This window comes from Branchiostoma belcheri, unplaced genomic scaffold (assembly GCF_001625305.1).
Source record: "Branchiostoma belcheri isolate BF01 breed outbred unplaced genomic scaffold, Haploidv18h27 scaffold149, whole genome shotgun sequence".
Classification (NCBI taxonomy): Eukaryota; Metazoa; Chordata; class Leptocardii; order Amphioxiformes; family Branchiostomatidae; genus Branchiostoma; species Branchiostoma belcheri.
The window spans coordinates 386,489-406,155 of record NW_017802924.1 but is presented as its reverse complement, the minus strand read 5'-3'; the positions used below and the strand labels follow the sequence as shown (position 1 = coordinate 406,155).

General features: G+C 42.3%; 3 protein-coding genes across 3 annotated transcripts in view; 2 read left to right on the top strand and 1 right to left on the bottom strand.

The window, feature by feature from the left end:
- Positions 1–165: 165 nt before the first annotated feature.
- LOC109465135 (SUMO-specific isopeptidase USPL1-like) lies at positions 166–9,234 on the top strand. The gene is made up of 6 exons (XM_019762277.1): positions 166–269; positions 1,806–1,924; positions 2,548–3,983; positions 4,561–4,686; positions 5,440–5,600; positions 5,910–9,234. The coding sequence occupies exons 2-6, from the start codon at positions 1,808–1,810 to the stop codon at positions 8,090–8,092; spliced, it is 4,023 nt and encodes a 1,340-aa protein (XP_019617836.1). The 5' UTR covers positions 166–269; positions 1,806–1,807; the 3' UTR covers positions 8,093–9,234.
- Positions 9,235–10,655: 1,421 nt separating this feature from the next.
- LOC109465144 (zinc finger protein 525-like) lies at positions 10,656–12,267 on the bottom strand. Its single transcript, XM_019762291.1, has one exon. The coding sequence runs from the start codon at positions 11,994–11,996 to the stop codon at positions 10,971–10,973; it is 1,026 nt and encodes a 341-aa protein (XP_019617850.1). The 5' UTR covers positions 11,997–12,267; the 3' UTR covers positions 10,656–10,970.
- A 4,470-nt stretch (positions 12,268–16,737) lies between these two features.
- The window catches only part of LOC109465141 (interferon-induced GTP-binding protein Mx1-like), a 15,177-nt gene continuing 12,247 nt past the window's right edge, over positions 16,738–19,667 (top strand). The window contains exons 1-3 of the mRNA XM_019762288.1: positions 16,738–17,061; positions 17,767–17,916; positions 19,202–19,356. Of these exons, the coding sequence (XP_019617847.1) occupies positions 16,860–17,061; positions 17,767–17,916; positions 19,202–19,356 (507 nt within the window). The 5' untranslated portion in view covers positions 16,738–16,859. The remainder of the gene's footprint in view (positions 17,062–17,766; positions 17,917–19,201; positions 19,357–19,667) is intronic.

Sequence of the window (19,667 nt, the reverse complement as noted above, 5' to 3'; positions counted from 1 at the left end):
AGACTCTAAACCATTGTCTGACTCTCATTTTAAAGTTGATCATCTAATAACAAAATCAAATTAAACTCAAAGTCCTATATAAAATATTGCATTTTTACATTTTTTTAAATGAAGGGAGATATTTTAAGGCACTTATTAAATCTTTATGTTGGTCAGCTACAAACGTTATTCGCGCGTTTCCAAGATGGCCGCCCATGTGAGGAGGAAAGCGGCGTTTTCTTCAGCATTTTCAGAAGTTTTGACGACTTATAACGGCATAGAATGTTGAAGTAAGTATTTTGAGGTTTAACGTACTGCTTGAGACGCATTTGTGGTGAATTGTTGCGGAAAATGCCGTTTTATTTAGCACAAACATTGCTAGTCGATTCGTGTGTAGCCATGCTACTTTTCCAGCTAAATGTTACTTGCACGTGCGTTGAGTTTTAACGTTTCTTTAAACAAAACAAATCCGATTTTTAGCTGCCTCCAAGACACGGATCCCTTAAATTAGGTTGTTCTCTGTAATATATAGCAATATGAAGGCTCACAGTTCCGGTGTTATTGGATTGCAGTTTTGTTTTGGAAAGTCAGCCCCCCTCCCCCAAGGCTTGCCAGACGTTCCATGTTCGAACGTTGCTATAACGTTGTTTTGTGTCTTTCTGACGTGACCATGTTCTGTTACAAGCTGAACCTAGGGCACATTTCCTTGGCTCTCTGTTTTGTAAAGGCCTTTTAAAAAGTAATTTCGTGTTTTACCATGACGTTTTTGTTGAATATTTATGACAGTATCGACCTTTGTTACCTTGTACCTTGTACCTTGGTCCCTTAACCCAGGCCAGGGTCGTGGGGGCACTGCATGGTGGAGTGTCTGACCATCTGCCGCCATCCCTCTCGGCTGTGAGCTAGGGTTAGGGTTTCCGAGGGATTTTTTCCTGTCCATTCTTGGATGTTGTCGGCCCATTTTTTCTTCTGCCTTCCCCTCGACCTTTGTTACATCAAATCAAACCAATCTTTGTTATATTTCGTAGTATCCAGCCTGTGTTTTGTGTTTGAATTTTGTTAGAATGCAATATGCATTTGTACATTTCTGACAAGAGTTTCTGTTTCCCCATGCTTGAAGTGAGTTCTTCCCTTCCTCTCTCTTGGTCTCTATCCAGTCTTTTCCCCCCAAAACTGGTGGTTAGATGTGCTTGCATCAAGTGCAAGTCATTTTTTGAAGCAAGATTTTTTTACGGCTGGATGCCCTTCCTAACGCCAACCACAACACTAGTGCTAGTAGTAGGGTCCAGGGTGCCGCTAACTGATGGGAGATCACAATGTAATCATAGTGTGTCCTGTCCTGAAGGCCCATTCACCCTCCTAGCTAATAACAAGCGATAGCTATTATCACATGGGTTTCCAAATGTTCTGTAGAATAATCGAAATACACTTCTCGTGAGCCACTTTCAAAAATTCAAATACTAGTATTGGTTTCTGACGTTGGAATTTACTAGCCTGGGTGCCATCTGAATTTGTAACGGCTACCCCAAAAAAATCTTGGGGTAGCCGTTACAAATTTGGATGGCACCCAGGCTAGGAATTTACGTACATTGTTACAATTTTTTGAGGCATGAAGACTGAGGCATGAGACTAAGAGGCATGAAATGTTGGTATGTTTCACATTGAAAGGATTGTTTTCTTGGGTGGGCATGACATAGATAATATTCAACCACTGGGCGATCTAACCTGTGGTCGGGCTGGTACCTCAGGTGCTACAGAATACACCATGTCGATTTTCAATTGACAATGTTGTATTCTTACATGACAGTTTGTACTTATACTTGCAGACATGATGTCTGGTGACCCTGTGTGGTGTGAGGAGTGTCAGACCAGGGGGAAGAGGAGACAGCTGGTGCTGTACCAGTGGAGCTCAGACGAGGCCTGTTATATGTGCCAAGATGATGATGTAAGTACAGGTCTTCTTCTTAGGCCTAGGAAAAAATGTTGTGTTTCCTGTTTCAGTCCTGAAAAAATTAGGGTCAGTAGGTAGGGATTATCTTTTTTTTTCTTAGACGTTGGCTATCAATTAATCAAGTTTATACAGTTTAACAAAGTAAAACTTGCATGAGGACACTTATATTTTCAATGTCAATGTTTGAAAACTGATTGTACAACAGTTCTTCACCAACACGTCAGATCATGGAGCTAGAAAAGGTTGATCAGCTCGAAAAATTGCAGGGGTCCACCCCCCAAAAAAGCCTAAGGCCAGCAGTATTTTCTAGGGTCGGTCAGGAAACAGGAAACACATTTTTTTTCCTAAAAAAATGTTGTGTCTGGTAATGTCATTGGATTCAATTTCTAGTCTGACTGTCTTATAATCTCCTTAATTATATATTGACAGTAATTTACTGCAACAATGTGATGGCACTCTCAACTTTTAGAACTTATTTTAACACCACCAATCTTTTGTGGAATAGTTAATAGCGTTCATTCAATACATGCACACATTGAATAATTGTGTACAACATGGTAGAGACTTTGATATGATAGAATTGCTGATACATGTACATGGCTTCTTTCCCTCTACAGTGTACTTTCCCAATGGGTTGTACGGACATGTTCAAGTACACCATCGTACGTAACAGCTCAGATCTCGTCAGCCAGCGCCGCAAGAAGCGCAAGTCCTCGCTACCTCCTGTCACACAGATCAACCACGTCACTGCTCCCACCCCTCCCATTATCTGTGACGTTTCACCCCCCTCGCTATCAAGTGGAACATTCCAGGCATGGAAGAAACCATTACCTCTCAAGCAGGGGGAGGGGATGACACAATCCGGTGCTTCTTTGAGTGAACAGTCAGATGGTGGCCTGTCTTTCCGTTCTTTAGGTACATTCTGCAATAAATCGGCTACTTCTAAGTTTGCTCCATACCAATCAGTTAAGACAACCACTACAGCAATACATGACATGGTAAAGTTGCCATCCTCACCAACAGACATCTTTTCTCAGGGACTTGCCAGCAAGGACTTGATGTCAATGTTCTCTGAAAACAGCAGTGCACTGATGGGTACTGCATGCAGCCCTTGTGACTGGGATTTGGATTTGGATGACATCTTTCCACTTGGAGAAGGTTTAGTTTCTCCTAGTCAGGGTAAAGCCACATCAGTACGTAACAACAGTCTCACAACAGCATCAGAGCCTGAGAACATAGCACCACATCTGTGTACAGATTCACAGGTAGACTGCGTTGTGAAGCTGGCACAGAATTCTGTGTCAGGAGATTCAAGCACACCTAACTCAACAGAGATTCAGAAAGCAGCACCGTGTTTGCTAACAGATTCAGCTGAAGAGAGAGTAAAGCAGACTCGACATTCAGCCTTGACAGATTCAAGCTCATCTAAGCAATCAACCCCAGAGGATGTAGCACTACAGTTGCATACTGATTCAGGGCAAGATGGCACTGTAAAGCTGGCTCAGCATTTCGTGCCAGACTCAAGCATGTCTCAGGGAATTCCCACGGCTGCCCACAGCGCAATCATAGATGACCATATGTCTGAAGAGGACTGCACAATACAGTGGACAAACGCCCACTCCCTCTGCTGGCTAGATGCGGCTATGTGCATGTTAGTTCACAGTCAGATTCTGCGCCATCGTCTTTCCCAGCTCAATGGAAACGGGGAAGGCACCGTGAAAACACTCCACCTCGCCTATCAGCAAGCTCAGGACCTTCTGTCCAACTACCAGAAAACCAGGAAGACACCAGAAAAGTTGAAGTTTCCTAAAGCCGCGCAAAACTCAGAAGAACTGATCTGTGTGGAGCGTGCTACGGAGATTCTTCACGACGTGAGACAGAAGGTGTTTGAGTCGTTGCGTCCGACACTGCGTTGTGAGTTGGGGAAGAACGAGAGTCCAGTGTTCGCCCTGCCGCTGCTGCTCCGGGAGAACTGGCTGATTGAGGACCTGTTCAGGATGGAGTATGACTGGCAGTTCAGCTGTGACAAGTGTGGATTCACCAAATCAGACAGGTAAGCAATGTGTAGTACACATATATGTACATGTATTTCCATATAAACCAGGTCAGTTTGTCAATTTTGGAATCTCTTTTTGGAGGTGCAGTGTTCTAGCTAGCGTCTGTCTTTTTATCATTTGACGTAGTTTTGAAGATCGTGACAGACGAGATTTTGCCAAGTCCGTCATCTTTGACAGGAAAAAACTTGTGTAGATATAAAAAGAGGGATTTACAATTTAGTGTACCAGGCAGGTATATGTACCATCAAATAGAGTTTCAAAACATCAACATTTAAAAATTTTCGAAGTCTTTGAAAGGAAAAAAATTTCAGGCTCACTAGAACTCTGGGAGTGTGGTGATATTGGGATAGTAGGTGGATAGAAGTAACTTACTTATTATTAGGGCAGGTCCATTTCTGCAAAAGCTTGATATGGAACAGTCCATGTTTGCATGGGGTGTGAGATGGAGTGAAATATGATGTACATGTATCTGCTCTCAAATGTGACCTTTTTTTAATAGTATTTGTGACACATCAGAGTGAGAAAAACATGGGTAAGAATTACTATTGACTTTCCTTCCATGTTTTGCTGCAGGATGACCAAGGTACTTCCCACCTTCCCAAGTGTGACACCTGACTTCAGCCTGCTCCAGGCGTACCACCTGCGCAGCTGTTTCAGCTGTGGAGCTCCAGGGCAGAAGAGGAGGATGGTATTCAGCCGGTTAGTATAACTTTTGTTACTGGCAGGGTTTTGTTTGGTTACCTTCAGGTCAAGTGATGACCACAGAAGGTCAGACACAAGAAATTAAGTCCCAGAATTGAAAACTACAGGTCAGGTCTGTTGGGAAAAAAAGAGCTCGGCAGAGAAATTGACAACAATGAATAAAACAAGATGTGCTCTTGTCGTCTTGCTAGACCGTCTACAGCTTCAATCATTTACTTTCTACAGTTCTAGCTGTGCAATACGTTCACAAAAAGTAGTTTATGGAGGTGTAAATCTGACTTTTTACCTCCATGAAAAATGGAGGTATTGTTTTTGGCATGTATGTGTGTGTGTCTGTCTGTGTGTGTTTGTGTTTCCGCACATTTGTTGTCAGCATAACTTCATAACTCCTTTATGGATTGTGATGATATTTGGTATGTTGGTAAGTCTTAGGAAGACGAAGGTCAAATATGGGCCTCCTGATGGATGACCTTGGTACTGCAGCAAAACTTCCGGTTTTTGTATACGTATCTTATGTCCTGAACATGCTATGATGGGAATTTTATACCTTGTGACATGTGTAATTTACTTAAAGGTTAACACCACTATGCATATATTATGTTAATGTAGAGGTCATTTGCATAATTAATGAGGACATGTTGAAATGAAGTATGACAAAGCAAGCCGATATTTCATGGAGGTATGAGATCTCAGAACTCTTGTTTCTTGTTTATTTGAGAGACACTAACGGTCTGGTTTCTGTGTGTACAGACTGCCCCCGTTTGTGATGCTGCACCTGGTGAACGGACTGTCTCACAACAGACTGGAGGATCTGGACTGTACCTACCAGGACAGACAGTACAGGCTGTCTGCTGTCATCAGATATCAGACTCACCCGCAGCACTTTGTAGCCTACATCAGGGACATACAAGGTAATGACATGTTTTTTGTGAACAGTGATGCTTACACTGCTTAATTAGGACCAGTGTTCTAGCGAGTGTCATTTGAAGAAATTTTGCCACTGATGACAGAAGTCTGGCCCAATTCATTATCCTCGTAAACGAAAATTGACATGTAAAGACAAGCTTAGTCTACCAGCAAAGCTTTCCCTTCCAAATGCAGGAATTACCGTTTCAGAGCGCCAAGATTACAAAAGGCTTAGAAATGTTCCTGAAAAAAATTGCCATATCAAACAATTACTGGCACATGTGCTAACTTGCATCTTATTTGGCTGTCCCCAGGTAACCGTTGGCTGCAGTGTGATGACTTGAGTCACCCCGTGTGTCGCTGGCAGGACACCCCGCCCTCCATCCCTCCCTCGCAGATTCACATCGTCTCCTGGGAACTTCAATCAGACGACCCCACAGCTGCACAACTCCCTTCATCTTCTGTGGCCAGCAGAGGCAGCTTACTGTCCGACTCAGGCAGTTCCAGTATCAGAGGCACACGGAGGAATTCGACTTCCAGTGAGTGTTCTTCACTCTCATCTCTGCAGTATAACATCGACACGGTGGACTTGACAACAGACGTAGACTTGTCAGGAAATGTGTCCAATGGTAGTGGAAGTTTGTCCCAGGGACCTGCTGAAGGTGGGGTGACAGACACCGCTGTGAACAGACTGTCAGGACTGGCTGTACAGAAGGGAGCTGTGGTTAGTACCAGCCCTACTACAAGTCTGCAAACAACACAGTCAACACAGTTCAGGGTAGGCACAACAAAAGTACAGCCAAGCACGGCAAAGACAAACGTAGCTCGCAATCTCTTCACAGAAAAGCCCCCCTCCCCTCCGAGAATGTGCCTTGCCCCCCTCCCCATAGGTAAGGCGTTGAGTCCCAAGTCCCAGTCGTCCCAGGATACAAAGTTAGAGCATGTATCCTCACAGCCCAACTTGTCCAAGGCAGCTCCCATTTTGAGAAGCCCCAACTCAGCATTCACCGTCTACAATGGATGTGGTCCAAAGAAAAGTCCCCAAACCCTCGCTGCATCCTCTGTAAGTGCTCCAAACACAAGAAGTGAGAGTACTGAGAAGAATCCAGAGGACAAGAAGAAAACTTTCACTGTTGATGCATATACTAGACAGATTGCTTCCAGTTCAAAGGTCAGACAGGGAAGGGGAAAGGTCAGCAAGCCCAACACCATCAGACATCTGACCCAGAATGCAGCAGCACCAAGTACAAAGATACTCAACCCTTCGTCACTGAACAGATATCTCGGAAAACCAAGTGTAGTAACACCCCAGCAGTCTTACCCAGCAGTGAGGAGACATGTGGCTAAGGATGCAGAACCTAACCACACAACAGACTCTGTTATCAGACCTGCAAAGAGGGCATTAAGCACTGGGACAGGTCCAAGGAAGAGAACCAAAGTTTCTGCCCTGCGAAATTCAACAAGCACAGCTCCCTCTTCCCCAGCCTTGTCTACATGTACTCAGAAGTCATATCTACAGACTGATAAACAGAAGACGTTAACTGTAAACTCTTCAGCCTCCGTTTCTAAACGAAAGATCAGTGAATTGTTGGGGAACAAGAAACAGTTCGCCGGCTACCAGCCCAGAGGGACGACAAGTGGTAACACACTCTCAGACAAAAGAACCAAGTACGTAGGACAGTTTTCCATCTCTAACAGCCAGCACGCGCTAGCAAGACTACAGGGCAGCCAGAAAGGAAAAACCACAAGTCTAGGTCTGCAGAGAATGCCAGCTAAAAGTAAAGCTGTAACAGCTAGTGTTAGTGTGGCACAAGCAAAACAGCAACCTTCTGATACCAGTAGCCCTCTGCAAGAGGATAGAAGTGGACACAATGGTACATATGAATACAATCAGATAGATGCACAGATGAACACAACTTTAGAGAAAGATGTGCCAAATAGAACTGTCCCTGACAGTGCTACATCCTCGAAGATGGCCTGTTCCCAGTCTAATGAGCAACAGAGCCTGCAAGGGAGCAAGAAGCGTCTGAGTGAGACTATGAGTGAGCTTTGTGAAAAACTTGGCCTGCCCACAAATAATGTCAAGATGGACTCAACAGTTGAAGACAACTTCTTTGACTCCTTTTTCGATGCAGATCAGTCCATGGATGATTTTGAGATCAGCCCCTCAAAAGACGTCCTGTGCCTTGTGGCAGATGACAACGTAAATGACTCTGAGTTCTGTCAAAAGTTATCCACAATCGGAAATCTACCTGTTGACACCGGCATAGCCACTAGTCCAATCAAGGTGTCAGACAGTAACCACAACAGAGTGGCCAGAAGATTAGCAGTTTCCACTGACGGGAGAGAGTCCAGCTTTACCATCAACACTTCGGCTCCAGCTTTGGTTAACAAACTGTCCAGAACATTGCCAGGAAGTCCAGCCACTTCACAGAGGAAAGGACAGCTACCCACCGTGTCACAGCTATTGAAGCAGAGAATAGTGCAAACAAAGTGAAAATGCCGATTAAAAACATTGTTTGACAAACTACTATGCAGCTAGTAGCTTATCACAGCAGCTTAGCCTGGGAAATACTTATCTGGCTTGTAAAAGGTGTAGATGCTTCAAATCTTTAGACTTTGTTGACTCTTACTAGTCTTAGTCTAAATTATGTTGTTGTCATTTGGCACAAGGTTTTTTGTTTCATGTCAAAAAATGGATCACTGATATCCAGTACACCAACTTTTTTTACCAAAGGCTTCCATCTTGCTGAGTTTACTTCATTGTTAAATCTACATGAAGACAGAGGAATTGATAAAAATGTGACAGATAATTTTCCAACTGTTCTGTTTCTTTCAGTTTCTTATCAATACAAAGACATTTTTGTTGCATGGACAAGTCATTTGGGGCCACTTATATTACCATACATACATATTATGTTGCCATTATGTTATTGTTAACATTTTGTTAAATGTTCAAGTTGTACTTACGTTATATTTATCAAAAGCAGCATGGAGTTGACTTTCAACACACAAACCAGTAACACTTCTAACACTCCACCTGTTTTTGGTTGGTCTATTATTTTCATATGGCAGCATTACTGTAAGGTTTTTCCTCATGTTTGTGACATGACAACAGAGGCAACTAGTGCTGCAAACCTTAAGTTAACATCAGGTACAGGTACATGTACTGGTATGGGAGGTATAGGTCTGAACATGAACAATTTGGACAAAGTAACCAGTGATCTTCAATAAACAAGAACATGCATGTTCATTAAGACTTCAGATATATGATTTGTAAATACCAGTTTTGTTTCTTGCAACAAATTGCAAGTCTCAGCAAGTACATGTATCTTTTGCACTAACCAATGCTTCTGAAAGTTCAAGGATTTCATCTTTTTCAGGGCTAAATTTTTATCTCTGTTCAAGGAATAACATGTTTTTAGTAACAAAATTGTCAAATACTGTACTTGGGTGTAAGCCTATTCAGGTACATTACCCTTACGTTATTTTGGACCTGATTTCTGCAGTACTGTACCTCACTTTTGTCAAGCATTCGTAAAAACTGATATCAGTTGAACATGGAGATATGGTGCTTGACTGGTATAGTCTGACCCAGGCAGGCTATATTGTTATGTTTTTTTACCACAAAACCAGTCTGCTGCTGTTCATCATACGTATTTGTATCTGGATCAGAACTTTATATTTGTATTAAATCGTGCAGTTCTGCATGTGACAAAAACATTGTGTTGTTGCTATCTCTAATTTAAAGTTATCTTTCTCTGCTACAAGAAAGAAAGTCCAATATAATGCCAAAAATAAGCCAAAGCCACAACCTCTGCTTGGAGTAGTTAAAGCTAGCCCCCTGTGCAGGTCTGGTGGGCATTTTAATACAGCCTGGAGGTTTACGAATAAGTAAAGCCTTGTTCATGTGAAGTCACCCAAACCGCGATTCGGGTTACTCGCATTCCTCACATCTGGTCCACGTGCCATACATTCCTTTTAAAACGTGCCCGATCACAATTCTCCGAAACCGCATTCATTGTTGTTTGATGAAAACACGCTAGGTTATTATTGTCATAGGTCAATGACCTGCTTGCTGGTGCCCCCCTCCCAGCGTATCTCGGCCTAATGCCGACGTGGTCCCGCCAGAGGCGGTGAAGCTCGTCCTAGAACAGACACATTATTTGACCATTACTACTCAAGTTGCTGACATGTAAAATTTGGTATTGCATACAAATAAAGAAATATCACCCCATAATCCACGACCAAGTGAAGTCACATTGAAATCATATTGCGTTCAGACGCAAATCGCAATGCGGCCGGGAAAACCGATTCGAAACCACCTCTAGAAGTGGTTTGGGATCGAGGCGCTTTCAATGTGATTTGTGACTTGAAACCAGCTTCGGGGTAAACCACATGTAAAGCGCCTTCACTGACTTCACATGAACGCGGCCTAAGTACCACTAAGTAAGACAGTGTTAAGATCGATATGTAACCACTCAATGCAGATTTGTATATATTTTATTCACCTATCATGCTAGGTGTTATGTACCTGTGCCTTACAACAAAGAACTTAACATACAGTCATACTTTGAGATCGTACATGTACCACTAAATTTTTTATTGGCCAATATACATGTTCAGTTCAACAAAAATGCTAATTGAGACTACAAGTACTTTGCCCATAGCAGCTACGTATACTATATACACAAAAATCACTTTCATGATCTAAGGCCACACCAATTTAATTTCTTGGTTAACAGATTTTTCTAGAAAAAATAATGGAGCGGGCGGGCGAAAAAAATAAAAACAGGCCTAGGCATCCTATTATGGCCCAAAATGGTACAATAGGAGCCATGAAGTCAAAATTTAAACAATGAATTTTGAACTTTTAATGATAACACTGCATTGAAAGATGGAATAACTGTTAACAATTAGGATGAAAAGGACTGTTTTCAACTGTTCAGGGCAAACTGAGCATTTTGCAGTTGATTCTGAATTTTTATTTTTATTTGCAAATCAGAAAAAAATGAAGCAGGCGAATCCGTTAACCAAGAAATTAAATGAGTGTGGCCTAATCAGCAACTACAAATCTCTAAATATGTACATTTTAAGTAAACAAAAATTAATGAAGGTCTGTTTTGAAATGGACAAAACACAAATTCAAACTTGGTTCAACTTCAGATGCTGTATCAATCCTCAAGTTCTTCTTCTCAATGGTTCTGATCTAGTCATGGTTTCCCAGAGCAAGCACTTCACTTGGTACAAGAATAAGACAGGCATTACTAAGTTAGCATGAAGAAGTCATTTGACAGAGTCATATTTGATCTCTACATCATAATTATTATTAGTAAGACCAAAACCTCTACTTGGGATTACTAGTAGTACTGGCTTCACATATCTGTTGTATTTAAAGGTTGGAAGCCAAGATAATGATTAAACCAATCACTCTCCTCATTTCCCCCTGTAGCATCTTGTGTTGTTATAGAGCTGGCTGCTTCACTCTCCATGGACAGATGTGAGCCTTTCTCATCAGCATGGTGTTTGGACATGTGCTTTACAAGGCTCACCTTGTAAGCAGAGGCATAATTGCAGTATTTACAAATGTAAGGCTTAACCCCAGTGTGAACTTTCATGTGCATATCCAGGGCTGCCTTATAGCCTGTTCTATAAGAACACTTGTCACATGCATGTGACTTATCCCCAGAATGTTTGACCATATGTTTTCTGACGCTGCACTTAAAGGCAGAAGCAAAGTCACACAGGTCACATTTGTAAGGCTTCTCCCCGGTATGTATTCTTACATGGTTGGTTAGGTCCAACTTTCGTACGGCTTTGTACCCACAGTATTGGCAGATGTGGGGGTACTGCCCGGTGTGTTTGTACATGTGTATTTTGAGAGCGTTCTTGCGGGCACACGTGTACCCACACTGTTCACACATGTATGGCTTCTCCCCGGTGTGAATTCTACTGTGGATCTCAAGGTCAGTTTTCAGTGGTGTAGAGTAACCGCACGTCTCACAGAGGAAACTTTTGCTCCCTTTCTTCTGCTTTGGAGTCTCATGCCCACCGTCGTTATGAACCTCCCGTTTGTGTCTCTTCAGTTTTTCTCTCTTTTTCGTCCTGAAGTCACAATACCCACAGATGAACTGTTTGGTGGGTGGACAGGAAGGTTGGTCATGCCCTGCCTTTTCAACGTGCTCTTTCAGCTCACTCCTGTCAGTTGTTACAAACGTACACTGTGTGCACTTGAACACATCCGTTCTCACTTCCCCAACATGAGTCAGCATGTGTTTAGCCACAGTAGTGTATACCGCACGGTAGCCACAAACCCCACAGGTGAACATCCGTGTACCAAAGTGGTCCGTCATGTGTCTGTGTAGACTGCTCTGAAAACTGGTGCGGAAATCACACTTCATGCACCGGAAGGGCTTGTCTTTCAGGTGGATTCGTTGGTGGTTTTTGAAGTCCCTCCTGTTGATACAACAATAGCCGCATTCCTCGCAGACAAAGGGGTATTGTTTGGTGTGTTTCCGTACTATGTGATTCTTTAATTGGTACCGGGTTAGTCCTGTACAGCTGCACTCTTGGCATTCGTATAGCTTTGAAGATAGCTGTTTAACCTTGATGGACTTGTCTGAAGTAGCTGGCTCTGTTTCCCCACCTGTACTGCTGTCACCACTGTCTTCCTCTTTGTCTGACTGTAATTATACATAAAAACATTGAAATCAATCAAAAGTCAATATAAAAACCTGTGATTCATTAGACAGTAGTGTTGTCAAAATGTATATACCCAATAAGAAGAATTTACACTTAATGTCTTTGGTAGTCACCGTCACCTACATTTTGTAATTCCATGGTCAACCCAACGACATTATTCATTCCAATATAACCTACTAGTAGTGTCCTTGGTCAAACTTTTGTTATCTACAATTTTTCTCCAATTTTTGTCTTCTTCCTTATTACCAGTTAGTGTTTACTTCCTGATAAAAAATTGTACTACATGATGAATAAAGAAATATTAAGTTTTTCACAGAGTAATAAAGATTTAAATTGTAGTCAAGTTGCCAAAGCAACCAGCTCTGTAAGTAATAAGCCGACAGCTGGTCCCAACTACTTGTCCTGAAGGTGGACAAGTGCACTAATTAGGGACTGCACATGGCCCAATCTCTGCCTATAACAACTACATCATTACCTCCATGAAAAATGGAGGTATTGTTTTGGCGCGTCTGTCTGTGTGTGTGTGTGTGTGTCTGTCTGTCTGTCTGTGTGTGAGTTTGTGTTTCCGCACATTTGTAGTCAGCATAACGCCCTTATGGATTGTGATGATATTTGGTATGCTGGTAAGTCTTAGGAAGACGAAGGTCAAGGTCAAGTAAGTTAATCAAAAGTTAACATCATGATGCATATATTATGTTAATGCAGAGGTCATTTTCATAATTAAAGAAGAAATTTACATATCAAGCCCATATTTCATGGATGTATGAGATCTCGGAACTCTTGTTTTCAATAGTGTGTCACAACATGATAACTAGTGAGAAATCTTGGAATTGGCAAGTTTGCCATGTTGGTTTTGACAGCATGACAGTCTCTGTGCAATGTAAAACGACCCCAGCTGAGTCGATGGGGCAGTCTATTGTAAAATGGGTGGACATTTTCTGTGTTTTTTTTTGTTAATAATATATTGTCTTGGCGCCATGCTTTTTGTGTAAGAAGACCTCCTGTATAAGAAGACCACTTTTCCTCAGTCCCCTGGTGGTCGTCTCAAACATCTTTGACTTTATTTGAGCTTCAGTATCACAATTTCTTACAGTTAAGTATACGTCTAGTATTCGTAGAGTTGAGTCTACAGTCAGCAAGGTATTCCATCCCGTTTGGACCGGTATCTGTCTCCTCAACTGTTAATGGTCCACACCAATTTGATTTCTTGGTTAACGGATTCGCCCGCTTAATTTTTTTCTGATTTGCAAATAAAAATAAAAATTCAGAATCTACTGCAAAATGATCATATTTTGCCCTGAACAGTTGAAAACAGTCCTTTTCATCCTAGTTGTTACAGTCATTCCATCTTTCAATGCAATGGTATCATTAAAAGTTCAAAAATCATTGTTTAAATTTTGAACCAGCCTGGTGTGTTGACTTCATGGCTCCTATTATACCATTTTTGGCCAAAATAGGATGCCTAGGCCTGTTTTTTTTTTTTTTTTTTCGCCCGCCCGCTCCATTATTTTTCTAGAAAAATCCGTTAACCAAGAAATTAAATTGGTGTGGCCTTATAATGGTTTGTGTGGGTGGTCTAATGACCTGCAGTTGTATCTATACTTAACTTATAGTTGTATCTATGACCTCATCAAACCTTGCTGTAATGCATACCTGTTCAGACTGGGAGTCCCTGTGATCTGTGTCTGGTAGTTTCACACTGTCTGTATAGTTGGGCTCTTGTCTGTTTGTGAGGCTGTGTTCAGACATACTGCACCTGGGGTCCTCACTACTGCCGCTGGCTTCCCCCATCATCATTATTCACTAGTACTCTGTACACAAATAAGGAAACACATTTGGTGACTTTCCCGACAAAGTACATCATATTTGTTGCTTTGTGTCTTGAAAAGAAACAGAACAACTGGAGTTCTGCAACTTCTTACCTCAATGAAATGTTTTATACCAGTAAAGTGTTTTGGAAATTTTTTGCATGTTGATGACCACCTATAAATGGCTTACAATCATGCTCATTAGCAAACTTTTAAAGAGAAATATTCACATGGCCAAGTAAAATGCAACACACTAACAGTGTACAAAATACTTTTTTGAACCAGTAAAAATTAGGTTGCCCATCAGAATTTTAGGTTGCCCCACGGCACCTATAAGTTACTACTTTCCTCAAATTAAGTAATATTACTTACATAAGCCTTTGACAATATTTCTAACAGCCTTTACTTAACTGATACTAGTAATAGCCATTAATACCTAAAATTAAAAAGCATCTGCAGGCTACAGTGGTGCAAGCCAAGTGGGCATTTGGGGGGGGGGCATTCTTAAAATTCAGGTAGCACACTGGGCTACCTAGGTTCAAAAATAAGTAAAATTTGGTTGCCCGGGCAACTGCGCAACCTGGTATTTTGCACGCTGCGACTAGTAAAGTCTTCGTTTCTCAATTGACATGGACAAAGTTATCCAGTACAAGGACATGGGTAATGCCTGGATATTAATGACCAAGAAGGTTAAATACAAGATTTTAAACCTCCTTGGTTAAAAATGAGTAACAAAGACATAACGTTAATACTACACTTACATGAAAGTTACACACAACCAAGGGGGTTTAAACCTCCTTGCACAATCACAAGCAAACAGTACAAAACAGATAACGTTATATCCATCAAATATACATTCACGCGTATGGTGACAGTTCTCTAACCGAAAACAATGGGCCAACAGCCAATGGGCCCAAGCCAGTGCACATTATGCAAATTTGGGGTAATTGGCACCTCAACGTAAAGTTGGAACTTCACACATGAGGCGAACATCGTTGAATGGCGTTCTGTCATTTAACCTCCTTGGTTGAACACGCTCACCTGGTTTGTACCGCTGCTCAAAATGGCGGATCCCACTAAAGGTCAGAGGTTACTTAACAGCCACAGAGACTCCAGAGTTCCACGATCTCATACCTTCGCCAACTAATTATGTTTACCGAAGGAAAACATATTTTGTTTTTTGCTCAGTTCACTCCTATTCCTCTTCTTCTCCAAAGTGACCTCTGACCTAGCCAATGACCTAATTTGTTGACGTCTGTCACCATGGTAACTAGTGTTGACTTGGGTTACATCATGTTGCAATTTTATATTTAGACTCCTGTCACCATACGCGTGAATGTGTTTGAGCATGGTTTGAGTAAGCCATAACAGAAGGTAAACATTATGCATTTGCTTTGCAAATGTTACTTTTCTAGTGTTAACTTTTACGATTGACGAATTATGATTATGCAAATAAGATCACCATTTGTATGAATCATGTTGTTCATATTCTCGACCCAAATGACAGTCGACAAATAGAAAGCTTAATTCTAGCAGTTCCTCATAAATTATGCAAATGAGGTCCTGTTTGGAATAAGTTATGTTTAATGATGTTCAAGCACACTTGACTTGCCTCAAATGCCATTTATGCCAATAAATACAAGTATGTATAGTTTAATTCCTTCCATTTAAATGTCGACGACTTAGAAGCTTGGTCGGTCATGTTGTACGTAGCGAAGAACCAGCCAGTAGGCTTCTACTTTGGAACCCTGATACAAAGAGAAGAGTTGGACGTCCAAACATAACACTTAAGAAACTTACAGAAACTGAAACAGGCTTGGAGGGCCAGTGAGGAACATATCTCCGCGATGAATGACAAACAGTTCTGGAGATCAAACTTTGTATATTGCTCCACCTCTTCGGAGGATGATAGATGATGATGATGATGTTGTTATATGCCAAATGATCTGTAGTACCCCGTAGTGTCCGTATAGTGTCATTGTAAAGTAATGCACTCAAGTTTGAAGGAGCGCTCATCAGTATCAAAAAATTCAAAATCACTCATGGTATCACCTGTAGTACAAGTTTCTGTATTGAAAGTGGAAATTTAGACAAAATTGGCCCAAGCTTGGCAACACCCTGGTACACTCAGATCTTGAAATAGCCATATATAGACAATTTTAAATTTGGATGATAGCTATTGGTAGATAGCCATTGCGCTATGAGGAGCGATGATTGTATATAGTTTGGGACCACGTCGGCATTCGGCCGAGGTACGCTGGGAGGGGGGCATCAGCAAGCAGGTCGTTGACCTCCGACATCAACAACACGCTACCTGTTTTCACAGGCAAACAACAATAAATGTAGCTCAGGCGAATCGTGATCGGACACGGTTTGCAAGGAATGTATGGCACGTGGACCAGATATGAGGAATGCGAGTTACCCGAATCGCGGTTTGGGTGACTTCACATGAACAAGGCTTAAGTTGAACTTAAAGTTAACGAGGTCAACTTGAAGTCAAGGAAGACCAAATATGGCCTCGCCGCCAGAGCAGTGGGAGGGGCCACCTGTTGCACGGCCTCTGATTACGTCACCGAAACTACTCAATAACCCCTGTTAGTTTCGGTGGAAGCTCCTTGGTTTCGGTGAACATTTTCCTTCAAAGTTGCTGTTTCTTCCTGTACCTGGCAGACGACGCGTCGGTTGCTTGTCCTTCTACAAAGTTCAAACCTTAGTACGTTGAATTAACTTAGTAACGACCAGAGACAACCAAACATGGCCCCGGAACCGCCGCCTGCCCTGGCCGTTACCTACCGTGAAAAAGTCCGACCATTTATCGACTTGGTGGACGAGCTGAGAGCCAGCGGGTTGGACAGGGATGTCACCCTGCCTTCTGTGGTCGTCATCGGGGACCAAAGTGCCGGGAAAAGCTCCTGTCTGGAGGCTATTTCAGGGGTCCAACTACCAAGAGGCAGCGGTACGTTCACGTTACAAGTTTGTTACCTTCGCCAAGAAGGTTATGTTTTCAGAGGCGTTCGTGTGTGTGTGTGTGTGTGTGTGTGTGTGTGTGTGTGTGTGTGTGTGTGTGTGTGTGTGTGTCTGTAAACTCGAGAAAGCTTCGATGGATTGTCTTGATATTAAGTAGGTGGATTCATGAGACCACGACATGATTAGATTTTGGGCACCATGGCGGCTTGTTATGGCACTGTAGACAGGAGCGGACGAAAGCTAACAAGACAAGATTCCAATCCAGTCTATATTATATTGTTGCGGTAGATAGCAAATTTCACATAACATGTTATGATAATAGATTATTGAAATTGTGTATGGTGAAAATTGTGTGCCGTGAAATCAGAAGAGAATGTAACTAGAAAGGTAACATTTGCATAGCAAATGCATCATGTTTGTCTAGCCCAACAAACTACAGTACTTCTTACTCAAAGCATGGACGTGAGCATGTGTATATGTGGTGAGCAACTCTGTTCTACTACATAATGTACAGAGTTTCGCTGCAGCACCAGTTGCCATGGTGACAGACGTCTATCTGGTCCAGGTCATGACCATTGACTCTATTGTTTGGATTGGAAGAAGAAGAAACTGAACAAAAACAATATGTTTCCTTCTGCGAAGGTAAAAATAAGTAACGTTAGTATTCTGGAATGTGAACATTTCTATCTAACAGGTATCGTGACCCGATGTCCGCTGGAGCTCCGCCTGAAGAAGAGTCCGGACCCTGAGTCCGGGTGGAGAGGATACATCCACTTCGAGGACAAGGGAGAAACAAGGTGGGAACTGGATAGTCCTGAAGATGTGGGAGAAGCAGTTAAGAAAGGTGAGTGTCTTGCCGTTTAAAGACGTGCTTTAGGCAGCTTGTTTACAATGTAGGTTAAGTCAGGGTGAGATAGGCCTGAGTAATGTATGTATTTGCCTAGGGCCGTGTTCATGTGAAGTCAGTGAAGGCGCTTTACATGTGGTTTACCCCGAAGCAGGTTTCAAATGGCTCCATCTGAACGCTCCAAATCACATTGAAAGCGCCTCGATCCCAAACCACTTCTAGAGGTGGTTTCGAATCGGTTTTCCCGCATCGCGATTTGCGTCTGAACGCAATGTGATTTCAATGTAACTTCACCTGGTCATGGATTACGGGTGACATTTCTTTATTTATATGCAACACCAACTTTTACGTGGCAGCAACTTAAAGAGAAGTAATGGTCAAATAATGTGTCCGTTCTAGGACGAGCTTCACCGCCTCTGGCGGGACCACGTCGGCATTCGGCCGAGGTACGCTGGGAGGGGGGCACCAGCAAGCAGGTCGTTGACCCCTGACATTGATAACACGCCACCTTGCGTGTTTTCGTCAAACAACAATAAATGTAGCTCAGGCGAATCGTGATCGGACACGGTTTGCAAGGAATGTATGGCAGGTGGACCAGATGTGCGGAATGCGAGTTATCTGATCATGAATCGCGGTTTGGGTGACTTCACATGAACAAGGCTTAATTTGCTCACTCAAAGGCTTAATCTGGTCCATTACGCTCCTGCACTGTGTCATAATCAACGCTCCTGTTCTCAATCAAAATCGCTCCACCCCAGTTGTCCACATGATTTCACAATTTTGACAAATTTGTTGGTGTATAATATTGTTATAACGTGTTGGTGTCACATTGCTATCAACCTGTTGGTGTAAATTGTTAACCCACCTATTGGTGTAAATTGTTATCCACCTGTTGGTGTATATTGTCATCCACCTGTTGGTGTATATTGTTATCCACCTGTTGGTGTAAATTGTTATCCACCTGTTGGTGTATATTGTCATCCACCTGTTGGTGTATATTGTTATCCACCTGTTGGTGTGTATTGCTATCCACCTGTTGGTGTATATTTTTATCCACTTGTTGGTGTATATTTTTAATATCCACCTGTTCATGTATATTGTTATCCACCTGTTGGTGTATATTTTTAATATCCACTTGTTGGTGTATATTGTTATCCACCTGTTGGTTATCCCACCTGTTGGTGTATATTGTTGTTATCCACCTGTTGGTGTATATTGTTATCCACCTGTTGGTGTATATTGTTGTTATACACCTGTGTAACAGTTGTATATACCATGTTAGCCCAGAACCAGCTGGCGGGTGAGTCGCTGTGCATCAGCCCCCGGCTCATCACGCTGGATGTGGAGAGTCCGGACATCCCTGACCTCACGCTGATCGACCTGCCGGGCATCGCGCGGGTCCCGGTGGGCGGGCAGCCGGACGACATCGGAGACCAGGTGAACACATTCCAACACGTGTTCCATTCATGTTTTAGTAAAATGTTAAACTTTATTCCAACACACAATTTACAGGGATCAAATTTTCAGCGACCACTGTCGCCTTCATCAGGATACTTAATGACCAATCACTTCACAACATGATCTCGCGAGAGTTACGGTTTACAAACACGTGACCTTATTCACACGAGACTTTACTGATACGTGACATAAACAATTGATCAAAAGTGCCAGGGAGTTTATATCGTCCACCATCTCTATTAAGTGAAGGCTGAAGTGCTCTGATATATATATAGCCTCCTTAATGCCTC

Excerpts from the sequence above, each read along its gene's own strand:
- LOC109465135 (XM_019762277.1), top strand. The coding sequence starts at position 1,808 with ATGATGTCTGGTGACCCTGTGTGGTGTGAGGAGTGTCAGACCAGGGGG. Across the intron at positions 1,925-2,547 it reads ATATGTGCCAAGATGATGAT|TGTACTTTCCCAATGGGTTG; the intron begins GTAAGTACAGGT and ends TTCCCTCTACAG. Across the intron at positions 5,601-5,909 it reads CTACATCAGGGACATACAAG|GTAACCGTTGGCTGCAGTGT; the intron begins GTAATGACATGT and ends GGCTGTCCCCAG.
- LOC109465144 (XM_019762291.1), bottom strand. The coding sequence starts at position 11,996 with ATGAAGTGTGATTTCCGCACCAGTTTTCAGAGCAGTCTACACAGACAC.